This window comes from Drosophila takahashii, chromosome 3R (genome assembly GCF_030179915.1).
Source record: "Drosophila takahashii strain IR98-3 E-12201 chromosome 3R, DtakHiC1v2, whole genome shotgun sequence".
Taxonomy (NCBI): domain Eukaryota; kingdom Metazoa; phylum Arthropoda; class Insecta; order Diptera; family Drosophilidae; genus Drosophila; species Drosophila takahashii.
The window spans coordinates 17,358,500-17,376,488 of record NC_091681.1 but is presented as its reverse complement, the minus strand read 5'-3'; the positions used below and the strand labels follow the sequence as shown (position 1 = coordinate 17,376,488).

At 39.3% G+C, this 17,989-nt stretch overlaps 1 protein-coding gene across 1 annotated transcript; it reads left to right on the top strand.

Annotated features, from left to right (window-relative positions):
- The first annotated feature begins 47 nt into the window (after window positions 1-47).
- Ir92a (Ionotropic receptor 92a) lies at window positions 48-5,173 on the top strand. Its single transcript, XM_017149527.3, has 11 exons — window positions 48-184; window positions 239-456; window positions 517-670; window positions 1,354-1,503; window positions 1,534-1,760; window positions 3,320-3,452; window positions 3,768-3,948; window positions 4,008-4,235; window positions 4,346-4,718; window positions 4,777-4,908; window positions 4,973-5,173. The coding sequence occupies exons 1-11, from the start codon at window positions 133-135 to the stop codon at window positions 5,171-5,173; spliced, it is 2,049 nt and encodes a 682-aa protein (XP_017005016.2). The 5' UTR covers window positions 48-132.
- The last annotated feature ends 12,816 nt before the right edge of the window (window positions 5,174-17,989 follow it).

The following is a 17,989-nucleotide window of genomic DNA, read 5'->3' as shown; positions in this document are numbered from 1 at the left end:
GAAAGGACCTGCCGGAGGTTTTCAATTACAGTCCGGGTTTAAATCAATTTGCTGGCCAATCGAAGCAGAGTCATTAAGTGCCGGTCCTATAAAAGCCGGATTCATGGGGAATGAAATCAAAAGGCAGCCGAGATGTTGCTGCAACCGCTGGTGATGCATTTAAGCCAATTGCTCCGGCTTATAGGTAAAGATATTCGGTTTAAGGTCTCTTAACCCACTTAAGCTAATTCCTTTCAAGTTGGTCAATATTTTGCTGGGTTCTCATCCATTTTGATTGTCTACAATAATACCGGATCGGCAACACCCCTTCAACAGGATTATTTAGGGTCCTTGGAATTAGTTCTCCGGGAAATCAGTCACTCCGTTCGCCTTCAATGGATTAATGTGGCACTATTGAAGGATCGGGAGGACTTGGAGAATCAAGTTATGGGTGCTCTGAATAGCAGTGTTACGGAGGTAGGTATAATAATTTATTTTAAAATATTTATAAACTGATAAATACGCTACTTTCTGCAGGGATTTATCACCATTTTGTCGAAGACAGACCACTTTCTTCATTCCAGGTACTATGCCACTCGGAATGCAAATGTGCGACTCAAGGATAAGCGTTATTTGTTCCTGTGCGAGGACGAAAGCCCTGCGGAATTGCTGGGCATGCCTATACTGCAGTGTGAGTACAGGATATTTATGCGTAGTTGCTAATGAAGACACAACGGATAACCCGTTTGAATTGAGTGGTCCTGACCTGTCTTCCATCCAATTCCGATTCCTATTCAAGCAATCCCTTCAGCATCAATTTATTAGCTTAAGCGGTGACTTCTCGCCACCTCCCTCGGGGTCCGCCGAAGGGGGCGTGGCAAAACAAGTGGGAAAACAAACGGGAAAAGTTTCCCTTGAAACAGGGGACTCCACACGAGGAGACTTCCGCGTAAACATGGTTGGCAAACGGGAAACAGCCGCAGGACATTCGTGGCCAGTTGATCAAACTTTAGCACTTGCCAATAAATTCAACGCTCGACAGCGTCTTGTTCAATTGTAAACTTGGCCTTTTTCGGGCTTGGGTTTTGATTTTTGTTGGTGCCTTACTATTGTCACATACCCTGGAATCAGGAAGGCGGGAGGATATGATACTAAATTTGGTGTAAAAATCAAATAATATAAAAACGGAAAAATTAGAATTATTTTTTATTGAATCTAAATTGTATCCTTTATAAATAGTATCCCAATTTTAGGTAAACCTTATTCGTTATCTCTCAATTTCTAAATTAAATCCCTTATCCCCTTTTTTATTTCCCCTGCCCTTTTGTTTTTTCTGCTTGTCCAACAACGGGAAATCGGTGTAATGCGCTTTAGTCTACCCCCACCATCTGATGGTGCGACCTGGAATCGAAACTGAGGCTGGAACAGGAACAGGACCAAAAACAGGACCCCAACCAGACCCCAGGCGCATGGAGGGAGCATCGGTAAACACGAGAAACAAGGACGTTGGAGTGGGCGGAATCGGTGGTACAACATTGACAGCAGGGACAACAGGGACGACAACCACTTCGCCCTACCGCGACATCAATTTCGAGCTGTGGACACAAAAGTTTGTCGGTGCCTTTGGTAATTTGGATGCCCTGCTCCTGGACGCATTCTTGCCGAACGAAACTTTTGCCAACCGGGTCGAACTTTATCCCAACAAGCTGCTCAATCTGCAGCGCCGCAGCCTGCTCGTTGGCTCCATTACTTATGTCCCATATACGATTACTAATTATGTGGTAAGTAATTGCCGGTTAAGTTTATATTTATCGTTTGTTGTTGCCGTTGCCGCACTGAGAGAAAAAGTTCCCTAAAAATTGGTTTTATTTTTCATGTGTTGAAATAAATATTTAAACACTTTTTACATCTTCAATAATTTCTTGAAAGCCGAATTTAATTTGTTAATAGAAAATATTTTTGTAAAATATTGCACAGTATTTAGGAATTAAAAAAATGTGCATGTTTGTTGGTACTATATTATTTATATATTTTTGTAAATATTTTGTAGAATTTTAATTAAATATTCTTTAAATTCTGATATTAGTTTGGCAAGACTTTTTCATTTAAACAAGTGAAGTATGTATGTTTTTCTCTAAGTCATTCTGATGGCCAGCCAGCTTTACCCAAATGCCAGAGATTTGCACCCCAACATTAAGCAAAGCCAATTGGTCGTCTTTGTTCCCCTCAAACTACACCACCCCCTCCCCCCTGACACCCCCCCGTTTGGTGAGGACTCCTCATCTTCATCAGGCTCATTCACATCGTTGTCTTTGCATTAGTCGGGCTCAGTGTGCGAACTCATCATGAATAAATGTCCAGTGGTTGCTCCTTTTGGCCCAAATTCGTGTGTATGTTTGTACGATGTATGGCTGGTGTTTGTGTGTGTTTGGCGGCGGTGTTGGTGTGGGTGCTTAGTTATTTGGCTTTGTTGTCGTTGTGGGCAACGATTTCGGCAACTAAAATGTAAGCACATGTTGTGTTGCGGTGCCCAGTCCATGGTAATCACTGGTGGGAGTTGTCAGGAGCCGTCTCCATGATTTGTCCTACTGCAAACAGGCACAGTGGATTGGAAAAATGTAGAAAATATTGCTAAAATATTGCATCATTTGTTTTTTATACAATCTATTCTATTCTAACATTAATAGTAATTTTAGAATTTTGTAAGGGTGTTATTTCGGTTGCCATAATATAGTTGTACAATATTTTTTCTACACTTTTTATGGATTTTTTTTGTTTTAGTACCTATATCTTTAATTCTAGTACTTAAATTAAAAACCTAATTATCCATCCCCAATCAGGTACTTTTTCCGACTGCATTCAAATCTTTTTATCCCATTGTAACCACAGATTGGGCGCAAAAAAAACCCGCTTTTGTTGTCATTTGGCAAAAGTTTTGTTCGCACTCAATTGTTTGCCTTAAGGACATTTGCACATTTGTAAACACACGCACACCCATGGCCCAACACTAGCACAAATACCAGCACACACCCTCACAGATAGGCAAACAGCCACAAGCATGTGAGTGTGGTTTTGTTTGGGGCTTGGCTTTGGATCCTGCAAAGGACCAACATTGATTTAAATTACGTGTTTCCATTTAATTGCCGCCCGACGAGCCAAGTGTCGATGTCCATTTGAATGTTACTTTGTGTTCCGAATGGAGTGTGTGTGTGTGAGTGAGTGTCTGTAATGGTGTTGGTGTTGGGGGGTGGGCGTGGCAGCAACAAGACCATTAACGAAATTAGCCCAGACACTTGAATGTTCCCGCCTTAGTTAACCAATAACCATTAACCCATTGCAGCCCGCTGGCCAGGGCGACGTGGATCCCATTCATCCGCAGAAGTCCAACCGCTCGCTCACCTTCGACGGGGCCGAGGCCAATGTGATGAAGACCTTCTGCCAGGTGCACAATTGTCACCTGAGAGTCGAGGCATGTAAGTCTTAATAACCATCTTAGAATTGCCTTTAGGAATAACTAAATTTATAATTAATTAACAAATAAAAAACCAAAATAATATCAACTTTATAATAAATGTTTTAAATTCTTAATAGCTTTACAATATTTTATAATATTTGGAATCTCTGCTGTTGTGTCTTGAATAAAATTATCCTAAAAATCATTAAATTTATCAAAAAAGAATGATTTTAACAATTTAAAAAAAAATATATTACCTTTTAATTACTATTGTTTCTTTTATTCTTATTAAAAATTATAAGTAAATATAGCTCGATTTTATTTTACTTTACAGATGGTGCCGACAACTGGGGTGGAATCTACGATAACGAATCGAGCGATGGAATGTTGGGGGACATATACGAGCAGCGCGTGGAAATGGCCATTGGCTGCATCTACAATTGGTACGATGGAATCACAGAGACCTCTCATACCATAGCTCGTTCATCGGTGACCATTTTGGGGCCAGCTCCTGCGTAAGTTTCATTGAACTTCATCAAACTTGTAAACTTTATTTAAAGTATTATCTTTTCAGACCATTACCAAGCTGGCGCACTAACATAATGCCCTTCAATGACCTCACTTGGCTAATGCTGATCGCCACTTTAACCATTTGCGGCACCTTTTTGTATTTTATGAAATATGTGAGTTATCGTCTGGGGTTTTCTGCAAATCAGGAGAAGTTTTATCATGGCAGGAAGCTTGAGAAATCCATGCTGGACATATTTGCTTTGTTCATACAGCAGCCGTCTGCCCCTCTGAGGTAGTTTTAAAATTATAGAAAATTAATATTAATATTAGAATTTTAAAATAATCTAAAGAAATATTGAAATTTTATATTATTTCACTTACTAAAAATTCTTTTTTTTTCAGTTTTGATCGATTTGCGCCGCGATTTTTCCTGGCTACACTTCTCTGCGCCACAATCACGCTGGAAAATATTTACAGTGGTCAACTGAAGTCGATGCTAACCTTTCCCTTCTACTCGGCACCCGTGGATACGATCGAGAAGTGGGCCCAGTCACAGTGGAAGTGGGCAGCTCCCTCCATTATCTGGGTGCATACGATCCAGAGTACCGATCTGGAAACGGAACAGATTCTGGCCCGGAACTTCGAGGTGCACGATTATAGTTACTTGGCCAATGTCAGTTTTATGCCCAACTACGGATTCGGAATCGAACGATTGTCCTCGGGATCGCTTTCTGTGGGCGATTATGTGTCCACAGAGGCGCTGGAAAATCGAATTGTAAAATCTGTAATTTTACTAACTTTTTAAATAATTTGAATATTTGTTTTATTTAAAGGTTTTGCATGACGATTTGTATTTTGATTATACAAGGGCTGTTTCGATACGTGGGTGGATCTTAATGCCTGAGTTGAATAAACACATTCGCACCTGCCAAGAAACGGGTCTTTATTTCCACTGGGAATTGGAGGTAAAGGCTCTTTTTATTTAGATTTATTTTTTAGAAAAATATATAATTTTTCTCCCACACCCAGTTCATTGACAAGTATATGGACAAGAAGAAGCAGGAAGTGCTGATGGATCTGGCGAATGGGCACAAGGTCAAGGGAGCTCCCCAGGCATTGGATGTGCACAACATCGCCGGCGCTCTGTTCGTTCTGGCCTTTGGCCTCACCTTCGCTGGCTGTGCTTTGGTGATGGAGTTTCTGATCCATAGAATGGATATGAGCGAATAATTTGGCCATTAAAATGATGCCCGTTTGTGCAGTTCGGCGGAGAGTGACCCACTTCATCCTTGGGTTTCGGGCGCACGTGTCGCAGCAAACATCAAAATCGCATGCTGCATGACACGCAAAAGCCACAAAAACCCCGCATGACTGGGGAACTGAAGTGTGGGGTACACTGGGGGAAGAGTCGCGGCGGAGAATATGAATAATGCGGCAGTTACAGAATAGTAATTTATTTATAAAGTAGCCGACATTATATTTTCACTTTGAATATATAAACGAAAATATTGTTCATATCTAGGTAAATTTTAAATTGTGAAATTATTCATTATCAATAACTTGCCGTACACCAAATTTAAAATAGTATTAGAAATATTATTATTTATAATTATTGATTGGTACTTAATAGATTTCGTGAACTAGTCTACTAGTAGAAGCTACTAGAATTAGACGGAATAAAATATGTAACTAGATTGATCAATTTACTCCATATTCAAATAATTTATGGTTTGAGAAAGGCTTTTCTCAGTGCTCGGTGGCCGTTCCCATGGCAGAAATATGACGGCAGTTTGCAGCCTGAAATCGACCACTGGCATTGTTGGGCTGGGATGGATAAGCGACACGGCCGAGTGGCCAACTGGAAAGTGAAAAGTGGACCTATGTATCTCCCCGGGAGCTAGGAGATGGGAGTTAGGAGATGGGAGTTAGGAGATGGGAGTACGGAAGTACGGGAAAGGGGGCTCGTTTTGCGGCACTATCTGCTGCACTTGCCACGGAAATGCGGGCGGATTGGGGGATTGTGGACATGCAAGCGGAAAATGACTTCTGCCCTGTATGCTGCGGTAATTGGAAAAGCGTTTAGTGCTAGACGAACGCAATTTCGTCGCCGGCAACATTTTTAATGATGCCCTTAATTATCGCTGTGGGAAATTATTCATTATCACTAATTTGCCGTCGCTTACAGGCCACTCGCATGCGCCTGCCCACTCCAAGTTTTATGGCGCAAAGTCTTTAGCCAAGTAAGCGATTTCTCTTGGCCTTCTTCTTATCCCCCTGCCCAGCCATCATCTTGTGCTCCACTTAGCCCCATCTCCAACTCACCTGCAGCTGCAAATACGGCTTGTTCTGCTCGTTAACAGCTCGTTTCAGAGCGACAAACAAGCAAAGCCAAGCAAGAAACCAAGAGTAGCAACAACCAGAACGATTGCATTCTCAGTCACATCCACAGACAGCGGTAACAACAAGTTGGCCAACATGGCGGCTATGTCATTTCCGTTGTCGTTTCTCTCGTTCCAGGGGTATCATGCCCTTTCTATAGGTGTTTTAGTTATATTTCTCTTTAGAGGCCTAAACTCAATTACTAAATGTCAACCCAAAAGTGTTCTCAAAGTTTTTAGTAAATTTTAAATACAAATTAATGAATGCAATACTTTCGTTAAATGTAAAACTCTTTAAAAAAAATTATCCGTAATTTATTAAAAATCTATAAAACTTTCATTGCATTTTATTGTCTTGCCCGTGGAATTTTAGTTGTATCTTTAAGGCTAACAGTTCTTTAAATAGAAAAAAATACAATATCACTTATACGCACTGTTGACTGTCCACTCTTATTTTATGTTTTTAATTATCCCTTATAAATCAAAAAATGTTTAAAAATGAATTTAGCCAATATTTTATAATAATTTAGGACAGTTATTTTATTTGGAAAACTTTATAATTTGTAATTTGGAAAGCTAAACTAAAATGTCAACCTCCAAGGGTATTTCATGTCTCGATCACTCAACTTTGTACTTTATCCTGTTTTTTGTTTTGTTTATTGCTAGTCCAAGCTTTTGCATATTTCCGCTTTGTGTTTGGAATTTTTAAGTGAGTGCGCTCAACTTTGTTTGCTGTGATTGCTGCTGATTTGCGGCTGCTAATGCAGCTGTTTGTTTCCGTTTGTTAGCAGTCACTTCTTGTTGTTGCTGCTGCTGCTCCAGCCAAAGTTTGGACTTTTGCTCCGCTCAGTGAGGAAAATGACAATTTGTTCGCTTTGTTTTTTTGGGTATTGCCAAAAGTTTTCGGATCGAATGAAATTTGTGTGCCCAGATAATCGGCCTCAAAGTGTTCAATATGCGGAAGGAGAGATAGAAAAGTTACGCAAATGCCCCAAAACTCGAGTTCATAACTTTTGCATTTGCACTTAATTAAAAGGACCACGGCAAAAAGGGAATATTTTTCACATGCAATCAGCGCAACCTGCAGCGTCTCAGATTTTAACTTAATTTATGGCCAGCAGCCAACAGGCGATAATTGAAATTATATTAAAGGGGGAGCCAGCCGGCAAACAGCCTTTCCTTTGGCCGCTGTAAATAAAATAAATCTGTGCTGTGAGGCGTTGTCGTCCGTGTTGAAATTTACGCGCTCCGATAAAAGTGCTATCCGGACGGGGTCGGTGGATCGGGGGTCTCCAGACTCCGCCGGAGTGGATTGGCACGTGCAACTGCAGCCAGACGACAGCCCCGATAAAATATGAGCTCGATCCGCAGGAGTTTTCGGCTGAGAATGGGGAAGGGGATGGGGATGAGGCCTTTAAATTGAATTAGCCCTGGCGCAAAGCGAGATTCTTGTGAATTTTTAATGGACCGCCGAAGCCATTCGAATCGATCCAATTAGAAATTCTGAATCTCATCTGTCTTTCCTTTTTTTTTTTGCCCTGCATAATTGCCTGTGTTTTTCGTTTGGACGACGACGACGTTGACGAGGTTGCCTGAACAACCGGCCTCCATCTTACGGCTCATTATCAACGCAGACGATATGCCACCATCTCAACGCTTTTAGCGACAGTTTTTTACACAAGACGGCGGCAAATTTATCGCTCATAATTATTTCATTTTACAGTCTGCTGAAGTTCCCAGGCAAACGACCCCGTCGTTTGACGTGCTCTTAAATTTTGCGCAGCATTTTTGTTTGTTTTCCGCCAGCGTCCTTTTAATATTTTACAAGGTGTTCGCTATTGGCTTCGCCATCAAAGTTTTTGGCTTAGTCTAATGCCGCTTAGAAGGCATTACACAAATGCACTCGCTGGCACAGTTTTCTGCTTTCCGCTTTCAGTTGCTACAAGTCTCTATTGTTCCACATACAAACCGCCCAGCAGACATACAAACCTACCCCAAAACTTCCCCCTTTTCGGAAAGTGTGCTTTGGGGGGCGCACGTATGGGGTTTACGAGGTGGAAGGCGCCAATCAACACACATGACTACGCGGCAGGTGGGGTTACCTCAGCGCTCGCTGCATTAGCATAATAAAACAAAACTGGGGGGAAAGTTTAAGCCAGTGATTCACTATTCAATTGCAAGGGAGGAGTACCCTGTAAAAAGGACATTGGTGGAAAATTTTATACATTTGAGTCAAAACTGAAAATTCAGGCATCTTCGCAAGTACAAATCAGGAGCACATTATTTTATTCCATTCATAATTTATTTAGTTATTATTTTATATAAGTTTAAGCTTTTTTTTAACAAAAAATAAGCAAAGGAAAGAAAAAGAATTTTTTTAAAGTTACCCAAATTGTTCTTTTTAAACCTTTAACCATTGACTTGTATTTTACACCTTTGAAAACATTTCATCAAAAAATAAAAAGAGATTGGGAAAATATCATAAGCCTTCAGCTCAAAGTCAGATTTTCACTTCGTGCTGAAAAAACTGCATTCGGATTATGGCAATTTGTTGGCATTCGGTACATCCCCCCCTGTCCTCAATTACAGGGTATTACATGCACAAAAACCAGATACCGCAAAAGTGCAGAGCTGCTTTGGCAGGCTTTTCAAGCGATTCTGCAACAACAACAATAATACTAACAACAAAAACAAAAAACCGGGCAACAACAACAAAGGAGTCGGGGGAGCAATTAAGCAAACATGTATGTATTTGTGTGGGGCTAGTGCGTAAGTGTGTGGGTGCGCGTTTGTGTTTGTTGTGGGAATTTAGGTAAATTGTTTTGCACTTAGCTAAAAAGTTGGTGGGCCAAATAAATACAGAGCACGAAATCGGCTTAAGCTGTTATCTCCCGTACTGTTTCACTTAGCTGCGTTTTCAGATTCAGATCCGGATCAAGATCGAGGGCCATTAATCACCAACGGAGGCTTACGAGAGGATAAAAATGTAGGAGGAGTACGGTCTACTTAGTTTAGTGGCGGGTGCAGGGGGTTTCCAAACTTTCATTCACACTCTTTTAGATTTAAGAAATACAAGAAAAGATTCTTAAAGGATGATAAAAGGTCGGTATAAACAAACTCTTATAAATGCAGTTAAATTTGTATTGCCACCAAATTTATGTATTTATTTTGATATTTTTGATTTTATAACATACTTCAAATTTAAAATTTTCCCTTTAAATTTTCTTAGTACCCGCCCCTGTCCTAGTGAAATTGAGGAGTAACTATTTGACTGGCAGATTCTGTCACTCTTTCCTCCAGCTTATAACGGTAATCTTCTCTCTCCTCAGAACTCTTCTTCCAATTGGAATGACGAGTGACAACAGCAAAGTCAAAGCCGGCAGAGCAACAACAACAACAACAACAACAGCGCAGCTGGAATAACAGAAATGTAAGTGGGCTCAATCCATTGACTATCCTATCGGAATCTGCCTGAAACAAGACAAATTGCACTCCAGCCGGGATCTATGGCTACCAAATGAAACAGAGCCGCCGCTCAAAGTCTGGCGATTCCTTTTTTTTCTCGTTTTCGTAAAGAGTTCCAGCTAGGAATAAGGATGAAGGATAAAGGAGGGATGTGGAGTCCTGGAGGATAGCTAGTCAAAGAGAGTTACCAGTTTCCAAGCCAGGGGCATAAAGGCAAGCCGTGTCGAACTGCTGCTGACGTTTCACATTCAAATGCTGCAGGAATCGAAAAAATAGCTGAAAAGGTTTTTCCATCGAATGTAGTTTGCTCTAAAAATGGCGTTCTTGAATAATAATGTTATAATTAATTATACATTTTTTTATTAAATTTAAATAGACAATAATTAAAAAATATTTATTCGAATTTTCTATTTAATATTGTTATTTTTTGTGTGTGTAATATTAAAAACTATGTGGGGACAAATTTAATTAGAATAAATAGAATTTAAAGTATAGTAGATTTAAAAAGGTTTAGAATACCTCATATCTATGCTGCCCATAAAGCCTTAGCTTCACTGTCTTTCTGAAGTCGGAAGTAACGTACCATAATTCTCACGGTTTTTGTGGTCTCATTATCCTAAGCTAATTACAATTATAACTAATTGATGGAATAATAATGTTTAAAGTGTTAATGGGTGTTTAACGACCAATTAAAAATATTTTGTTTGTGTGTAATTCGTAATTTAGTAGGCAAAATTAGTAAATATCTTAAATTACTCCGTGAATGTACCCTTGGGAAGGGGAACTACAAGTGAATATGGATTGTAAGGACAAACAGGCGGCTGGGATTGTGGAAAAGCTAGTCAAACTGGTTGGCATATAAATTTTGCGGTCGGCGGCCATAAATCAGCGTTTGGCTGTCACCCATTTTGCCATTTTGCCAGTGTAAATCGCAGGACTCGCTCCTCCTTCCCCCTTCCCCTGCCTAAAGTCCTTTGCTCCGAAGGCTGCTCTCTTTAACTGGTCATTAATTACAAATTATATGCCACTCCTGGCGGCAGGAACAAAATCCTTCTGGGCTGTCAGCTGTCTTGCGAGTGTCGCCCGACATACAAATTAATGTTGACACCGTCGCCAGGTCCTTCGCACTGCAGGAAAATATCAGTTAAACTATTTACTTATTAGGCATTTCAAGAGAGATAGTTTTTATAAAAGATGAATATATCTTACAATTGGGATTTTTATATTAAAATAAAAATGGTTTCTTATATTATAGATTTTATGATTTGCAAAAACATTCAAGGTATTTACATATTTCAAATTTTAGAATTAATAATTTAGGGTTAAATCTTAATTTACTTATTTTTCATTAGGTAATTTGTATGTGTAATTATAATTAAAGAACTAACTTTAAGTCTTTAACTCTAAATCTAAGTCTAGACGTATATTTTTGTAAAATGTAGGAACATTTCAGTACTTGTTACTTTTATATAAGGACATGTCTGATTAATAGACATCGGATTATATGCAAAATCATATTTTTAACGGCTTGTCGAAATCAAATTTCGATTGGACTGGAATTCGTTTTACGTTAAAATAATAAGATTAAGCCCATGTTGTTTTTGCATATTCGACATATCGACAAATCCAACATATTTATCAGTGATTAAAACATATAGCTTAGATTATTTCATAACGTTACCTCATTTTCTCTGAGTAGTTCTTCAGATTCCGGAGTTGAGTGGCGGCTTCGTTAGCGATGATGAAGCCGCCGCTGCACTTCAAAGACGCATTAATAATTAATAAGATTGTAGACGGGGCAAAAAAAAAGGAAAAACTGCCGGCCGGGCGAATTACTTGGCTCAGGTTGCTACTTGGCCACTTGGCTGCTGCCAAAGGATCTCCGTTCCTCCAATCCTGCCAACCTCCGCCCGCTCCGAGTGTTTGCGTATGCAAATATTTGGCCCCTTTCCACCGACCCGCTCCGCTCGCCGCCACAACGCACTTACAAATTCCGTTTCAAATTCAGAAAAGTCATTAAATAATTTTCCACACTTGCACTTAACGCCTGCCTAGGCGGGTGGAAAAGGGGGGGCGGGGTGGGTCGGGTGGCAGATACTTGTCCTGGCCTCATGCATGTGGATAATGACTGCCAGGGCAATTTGATGTATAAACAAAATACTGCCGGGCTTTTCCTGCATTTCCCTCTGCATTTGCCACAGACGGCAACTAAAATATGAAATGTGTTTGTCTGAATGCCAGAATTTATGTGTAGGAATCCACTCAGACGGATAAGTGGGCCAAAAAGGCGTTCCCGACATCTTTGGATATTTACACCGAGAAAACAAAATTAATGAGACTACTTTGGAGCGTATTCTACTATCAGAGGTGTCACAGCTACCACTTAAATAGTAAAGTGTCAAAAATCTTTTAAAAATATTTAAAAATATATAAAAACTAAATAAATTTTTTAATAGTCCCTTAAATGTAAAGGGTTGTTGTACAAAAAAGTTTAACAAAATATAAAATCAGATTTTAAAACACATTAAAAATTAAAAAAAAATTAAAATTAAATCAACTAAATGTCAATCTGGTGTAAATACATATAACAATAAAAAAGGACTTTTGTTTGAGTCAAATGTTGGTTCACATAAACAAATTCCATCGAAACACTTGAAATTTTTATAGGATTGTTGATTTGACAGCATTTTTTAACGTATTTGCCGAGGATTACCAATTGAAAAAATGCTTAACATGACCAAGTATTCATATTGTTTGTGCTTTTTAATCCAATAAGTTATTATTTATGGAATATTTGCTTTCACGTGTACGGCAATTTTCGAGTCCAACATGCCATTCAATCAATATGTGCTTTGTAAGTAATTTTAATTGAATCGCAATTGCTAGCCATTTAGTAATTTGCTTGTAAATAAGACCAAACCTATTCAGATGCCAAAGCCACTTGAACAAAAGGGCGTGAATAAGTGCTGAATGAGGCTAATGTAAAGTCGGAAGGCAGCCAAACAAGAAGTGGCAGGCTCAATTCGAGGGGAAGGGAAAAACGAAGGCAAGGACACGTCCTGCCGAGGAGAACTCAACCAACATTTCCGGCTCGATTGCGGCTTATTTGATTTTCATTAGGCATAACTCAATTTGAGGCAAATAAAATGCGCTCAGCCGCAGATGAGCTGCTTATACAATAACAGCAGGCGGATCCGGAGATGGAGATGGAGACTGAGACGGAGCCGGACAAACCAGGAGAAGAAAGCGAACGGAAACGTAGATGAGGGCTGGCAGACGGCAGAGAACAGACAAGTGGGTCCAGAGGGATGAACCGGGCCAAGTCCCAGTCATGGTCGAAGTCGGAGGCCGGCTGAATCTGAGGCTGAGGAACTTTCCGACCGCCAAGTGAAGATGATAAAGTTAAACTACAAGCCACACGAACAATGGGGTTCTTTGGGCTGCCTCTGAATTGGGAAAATCAAGTAAAAGCCAACCTTTTGATTTCACTTCCTGTTAATATTGTCTGCAAGGAAATGGCAGGCGGGGAAGGAGCAGTGATGGAAAGGGTATAGGTAGCTGTACCTAAATAAAATCCAGGTACTTTTTCTGATATTTTTTTTCAAGTACTTTTTATTAAGAAAGACTCAGCAAAAATTATGCATTTATAAAATTTCCCGACCTTATACAAATCGATGTTCTATACCAACTCACTGTAAATTTGTTAAATTTTGTTGCAAACACTTTGCTTTATATTTCGTTTCATTTTAAGAATACAAAGTAAGAGATTACTCCTTACCTTATAATAACATAAGTACCTTTCTTAGGCTTATCAAGTACTTAGTTCCCCAACCATCACTGGGGAGGACTGGAATCTGGGATTTCTGTGCGGGAAATGCTGGAGCAATTCAATTCAGGACCTAATCAGCTGTCTGCCTGAATAAGGGGGAGCTTTGGGTTGGGGCTCCTGCCTGACACCCTGGGGAGATCATTATATCGTCGGTTTAGTCGCAGTGCAAAGTTTTCTTACCTTTCGACTTCTTAGTCCTGGACGCCTGATAAAGTATTTATGAGCCACACACATGTAGGCAATTGAGACCCTCGAATGTGCAGGCGGCAAAAGCTAAACTATTCGTTGTTTAAAGAAAATTTAGAAAACAAAAAATATAATAATGAAAAGTACTTATTCAACCAAAAAAAAAGAAAAAATAAAAAATAAATTAAAGAAAAATTAATATGAATACACATTTTAAACTTATTGCTTAAATAATTTATTTTTTTATTTGGCCTAATTTTTTCTTCTTCACTTTAGTCTCCTGTTTAACAGCAAATAACCACTGAGGAGCTTATGTGGAATACGCATATATGAAGGTGCAAGTTTTGGCATTCGTTTTAGTTATGTTGAAAAGTGCTTATAAACTTTGCACTCATTGTTCTAGTCTCTTCAAATCCCCCGGGTTCCAGCCCGTTGTTTTCCCCACGCAGTTTTCCCGTTTACCATTTCGCCCCGCTCTCCTTTGAGGGCGATCCCAAGACCAGACAACTTCTGGCCGACTTTTATTTGAGTTTTCCTTCACCTTTCCAGGACCCACGTTTGGCGTAAGCTCGGTTTTCAATTTCATTATTTTTGCTCATGCTGGTTCCGATTGTTGGTATTGTTGTTGTTGGCAGTGCTTCCTTTGTTTGCGGTAAACATTTATATATTATTTTGTGATATCATCAGTAAATATTTTCTCATTTTATTAAACTCGAGTCGTGGGAGGAGGATGACGGGGGGCAAAGAAAGTCAAATGTCGAAAGTGGTTGGCAAAGTTTTGGCCGACTTTTGTGGATGAAAGTAATAGAGTTTTGCGTAAGCTTTAACTTGTTTTGTTCGGGGTTTTGTGTTCTGTGTTGTGTGTGTGTGCACTAATTAAATATTGAAAAAGAGCAAAGGCATCTGAAAGATAAATCTGTTAAGTGGTGGCAATTAAATCAAAACTAAATGCCGCCTTTCAGCATGCCAAAGCCATTTATAAAAACGAGCAGACAAAGGCGACAAGGAGGGAGACTTGGTTTCCTTGAAAGAACCACTGAAGCGCCCAGTTTGCAAACCGCGGAACCCAACACCCCCCGGCAACCACCACCCACAGGCACTTGCACCCACAAAACCATAAAACAAAAGCCCGAACAAAAGCTAATTAAGTTTATGTCACCGGAAATTTGTTTCACCTCAAAAACCTCGAATTGTGTGGAGCAGGAGCAGCCGGAGGAGCAGCAGATAAAATGTACGTGGCCCCGTTTTAGGTTGTCACACGGAGCGCAACGGCAACGCAATGGAGCGCGGATAAAACGGGGTGGGCTCCGAGGTTCTGAAAAACTTTCATCTCGAACTTGTACACACTCATTGGCAATTAATCTGCTCGCCAGCTAAGACAAATGTAATGTGGAGTGAACATTTGTTCCCTTAGCGGCTGCCAATGCAATTCCACTTGTGCACTCCGGAAAGGATTTTAGTTGGTCCTGGCATTACGGTAATTCGGTAGTTCCCAGCTATCACACGTTACAAAATATTGAATTCCAATTTTCAATAATTTTCAATTCGAAGTTCATGAATGTTAAATATAGATAACTTATTTTAAGTGGTGCACTGTGGTGTCTTAAATAAAAATGTTAAAAAACTAATTTAATGGGTATAATTCCAAATGATTTTAATATTTTAAAATATTAAATATTAAGAAATAATAATAAAGTCTGTTATTGCTACAAATATAATTAAATACTATGGTGTTTTTTGTTAAACATCCTCAACTTATTATACTTAATTATCCAATTCTGTCTTCAAGAAATTGAAATATAGTTTTGCGATGACACTTAACCAAAATTGCTACGATTTTTTCTCAGTGCAACAGCTTGCAGGACCGGTCACGCTAATGAATTGATTATCTTAATCTGAATGGGCGGGAATCTTAGTCCATTGTGCATAACTCGGAGACGTTGGGGTGTCAACAAGAATTATTAGCTTGTCTGGACTGTCGGCCTGCGGCGTGTTAAGTTGATTTACGAGCCGTTTGTGGCCACCGAGCTTGAAGCCCGTCACTTGAAGCTTGAAGCCCGACGCTTTATGGCCGATTTTTATGGCCTTTGTAAGTTTGCAAGTGCAGCGCCTGAAACTTATGCGCCATATAACCGAAAAACGAACGATTGCACTTTGAACTTTGCTCTGTTCTGCTTCCTACCGCTCGTAGTTTCTGCTTTTTTCTAGTCTTTCGGTGGCAACTTATTGCACCTTGTGCACATTGTCATTTGGCCAATTACAAGGTGGCTTCTCGTTGCTGCACTGAAAGAAATATGGAACAAATTTTAAGACTATTTTTTGTATATATTTAAAATGGCTTTCTCTTCCAATTTTTTAGATCATATAATATTTTCCAGCATTTTTTAATATTTAAAAATTTTAAAATGTATTTTTCTATTGCTAACTTATTTTTTCAGCTATTAAAATTAGAATTAAAATTTATTATAATTATTTTTAATTCATTATTATTATTTTTATTGATTTTTGAAATTAAATCAAAACAGTTTTTTTTTAGGGATTTCGCTTGAATACGCCTATTATTTCTTTTGGTGCACCGTTAGCTTCCCTTGGTGGCTGAGCTTTAAATGGGCGTGGACAAGCGCACACTTGACGCTCTATTGACGATGTAGCCAAGCTCCCCCTCAAGTGTGTACTTATGATACCTCCCAAACGCCCCCAATTCCCGCCTCTGATTTTTTTTTTTTTTTTAGAAATTTTCAGTTTGCGTTACTTTGGCAAGTTTTCCGGTGTCGCTTTTTGCACCTCGATGACTGTTGGCGGCTGTCGATGTCGTTGTCGTTGTCGTCGCTGGCGTTGTTTGTAGTTGTTGGCGGTGTGGCGCCGCCCGCTGTCAACAACTCAAAATGCTTCCGTGCAATCGCTTTTTACAGCTTCCGAACAATTTGATTTGATTCCATTAAAAAAGTTCCTCTAGTGATTTCCGTCAAGTTCTCACCTCTCATCGCGCCGCATGTGAAGTTTGCAGCCGTTGCAACGGATACGACATCACTTGAAAAAAAGTCACTTCCGTTAACGATATGATACCATAAAATCATCGAACAAAATGTTGGTTTGTGTAAAACGTTTAGAAACTGGTTTCCTTAATGATTTTTAATATTTTACAATTTCGTGAATGTCTTACCTTTTTTTTTTTTTAATTTTTTATTTTAATATTTTTTTATTTAGAACACCATTTCTTTTAACTGTGTTTAAATATGTTAAGTTCGAATAAAAATGGTGTTGTTACTAGGATCATTTTATGGGTAATGTATTTTATTACCAATTTTAAGTGGTACAAATTCAATAAATTTGTCTAAGCTTGCTAATATTGAAAATATTTTACCACCAAATTGCTGATAAAAACAATTTATTCTATCAATTCTAAAATCATACGATCCATAACTCTCACAAGACTTATGAGACATCCATATGTTCTACAAATATCTTTTAGATTTTCTTTAAGAATGAAACTAAATATTTTTGAGTGCAGAAAGCACCTTCCTGCCCTTCTGGACTTCCTGTTCGAAGACTGTTTCATAAGCCATGCTATAGGGTTGAGTGGTTCGGGGGGATTGCCTAAATAATTGTGACATTGGCACGTCAGCATCGTGCGACGTCGAGTGTTGCATACTTTTAAGTACACCCCCTCGCCACCCACCGCCCCTTCACCCCTTCAAGGACCCATCGCCGGCGTCGATGCATGTCATTTGTTGGCAGATTGACAAACTTTGCTGCGTTCTTCGGGGCGTGAGTGTGATGAATATGGGTAGCGTCAGCGTGTAATGTCAACTTGCAACTTGCACTGATGCCAAGCAATTTCAATTGACGACACGAACGACGGCAATTGCCGGCTTTAAAGGGATAAGGCGACATAATGATGGAGCATAAGGTTTGCCGGAATTGTCATAAAAATGGTTTGGCATCGCGGCAGTCGTAAAACCTTAGCCCCCAGTGAAGATAGTTATAATTGCAGAGTGGAAGTTGTTAAACTTGAAGTCGATAAAAAATGGCAGACCACAAAATGGGGAAAATAAAAGAAATGAATGGAAGAAGTGCTGAGAGAACTTAACGTTATGAGAAATAGCTGGAAAGAATTATGTTATTGCTTTAAATGCTAATTTTAAGGTTGAAATATAATTTTTAAATAATAATATTATATGTATTTTA

Bases quoted from the DNA above. Each gene is read 5' to 3' on its own strand.
- Ir92a (XM_017149527.3), top strand. From the start codon at position 133: ATGTTGCTGCAACCGCTGGTGATGCATTTAAGCCAATTGCTCCGGCTT. The intron at 185-238 runs GTAAAGATATTC...ATTCCTTTCAAG, and splicing joins CCAATTGCTCCGGCTTATAG to TTGGTCAATATTTTGCTGGG. The intron at 4,909-4,972 runs GTAAAGGCTCTT...TCCCACACCCAG, and splicing joins ATTTCCACTGGGAATTGGAG to TTCATTGACAAGTATATGGA.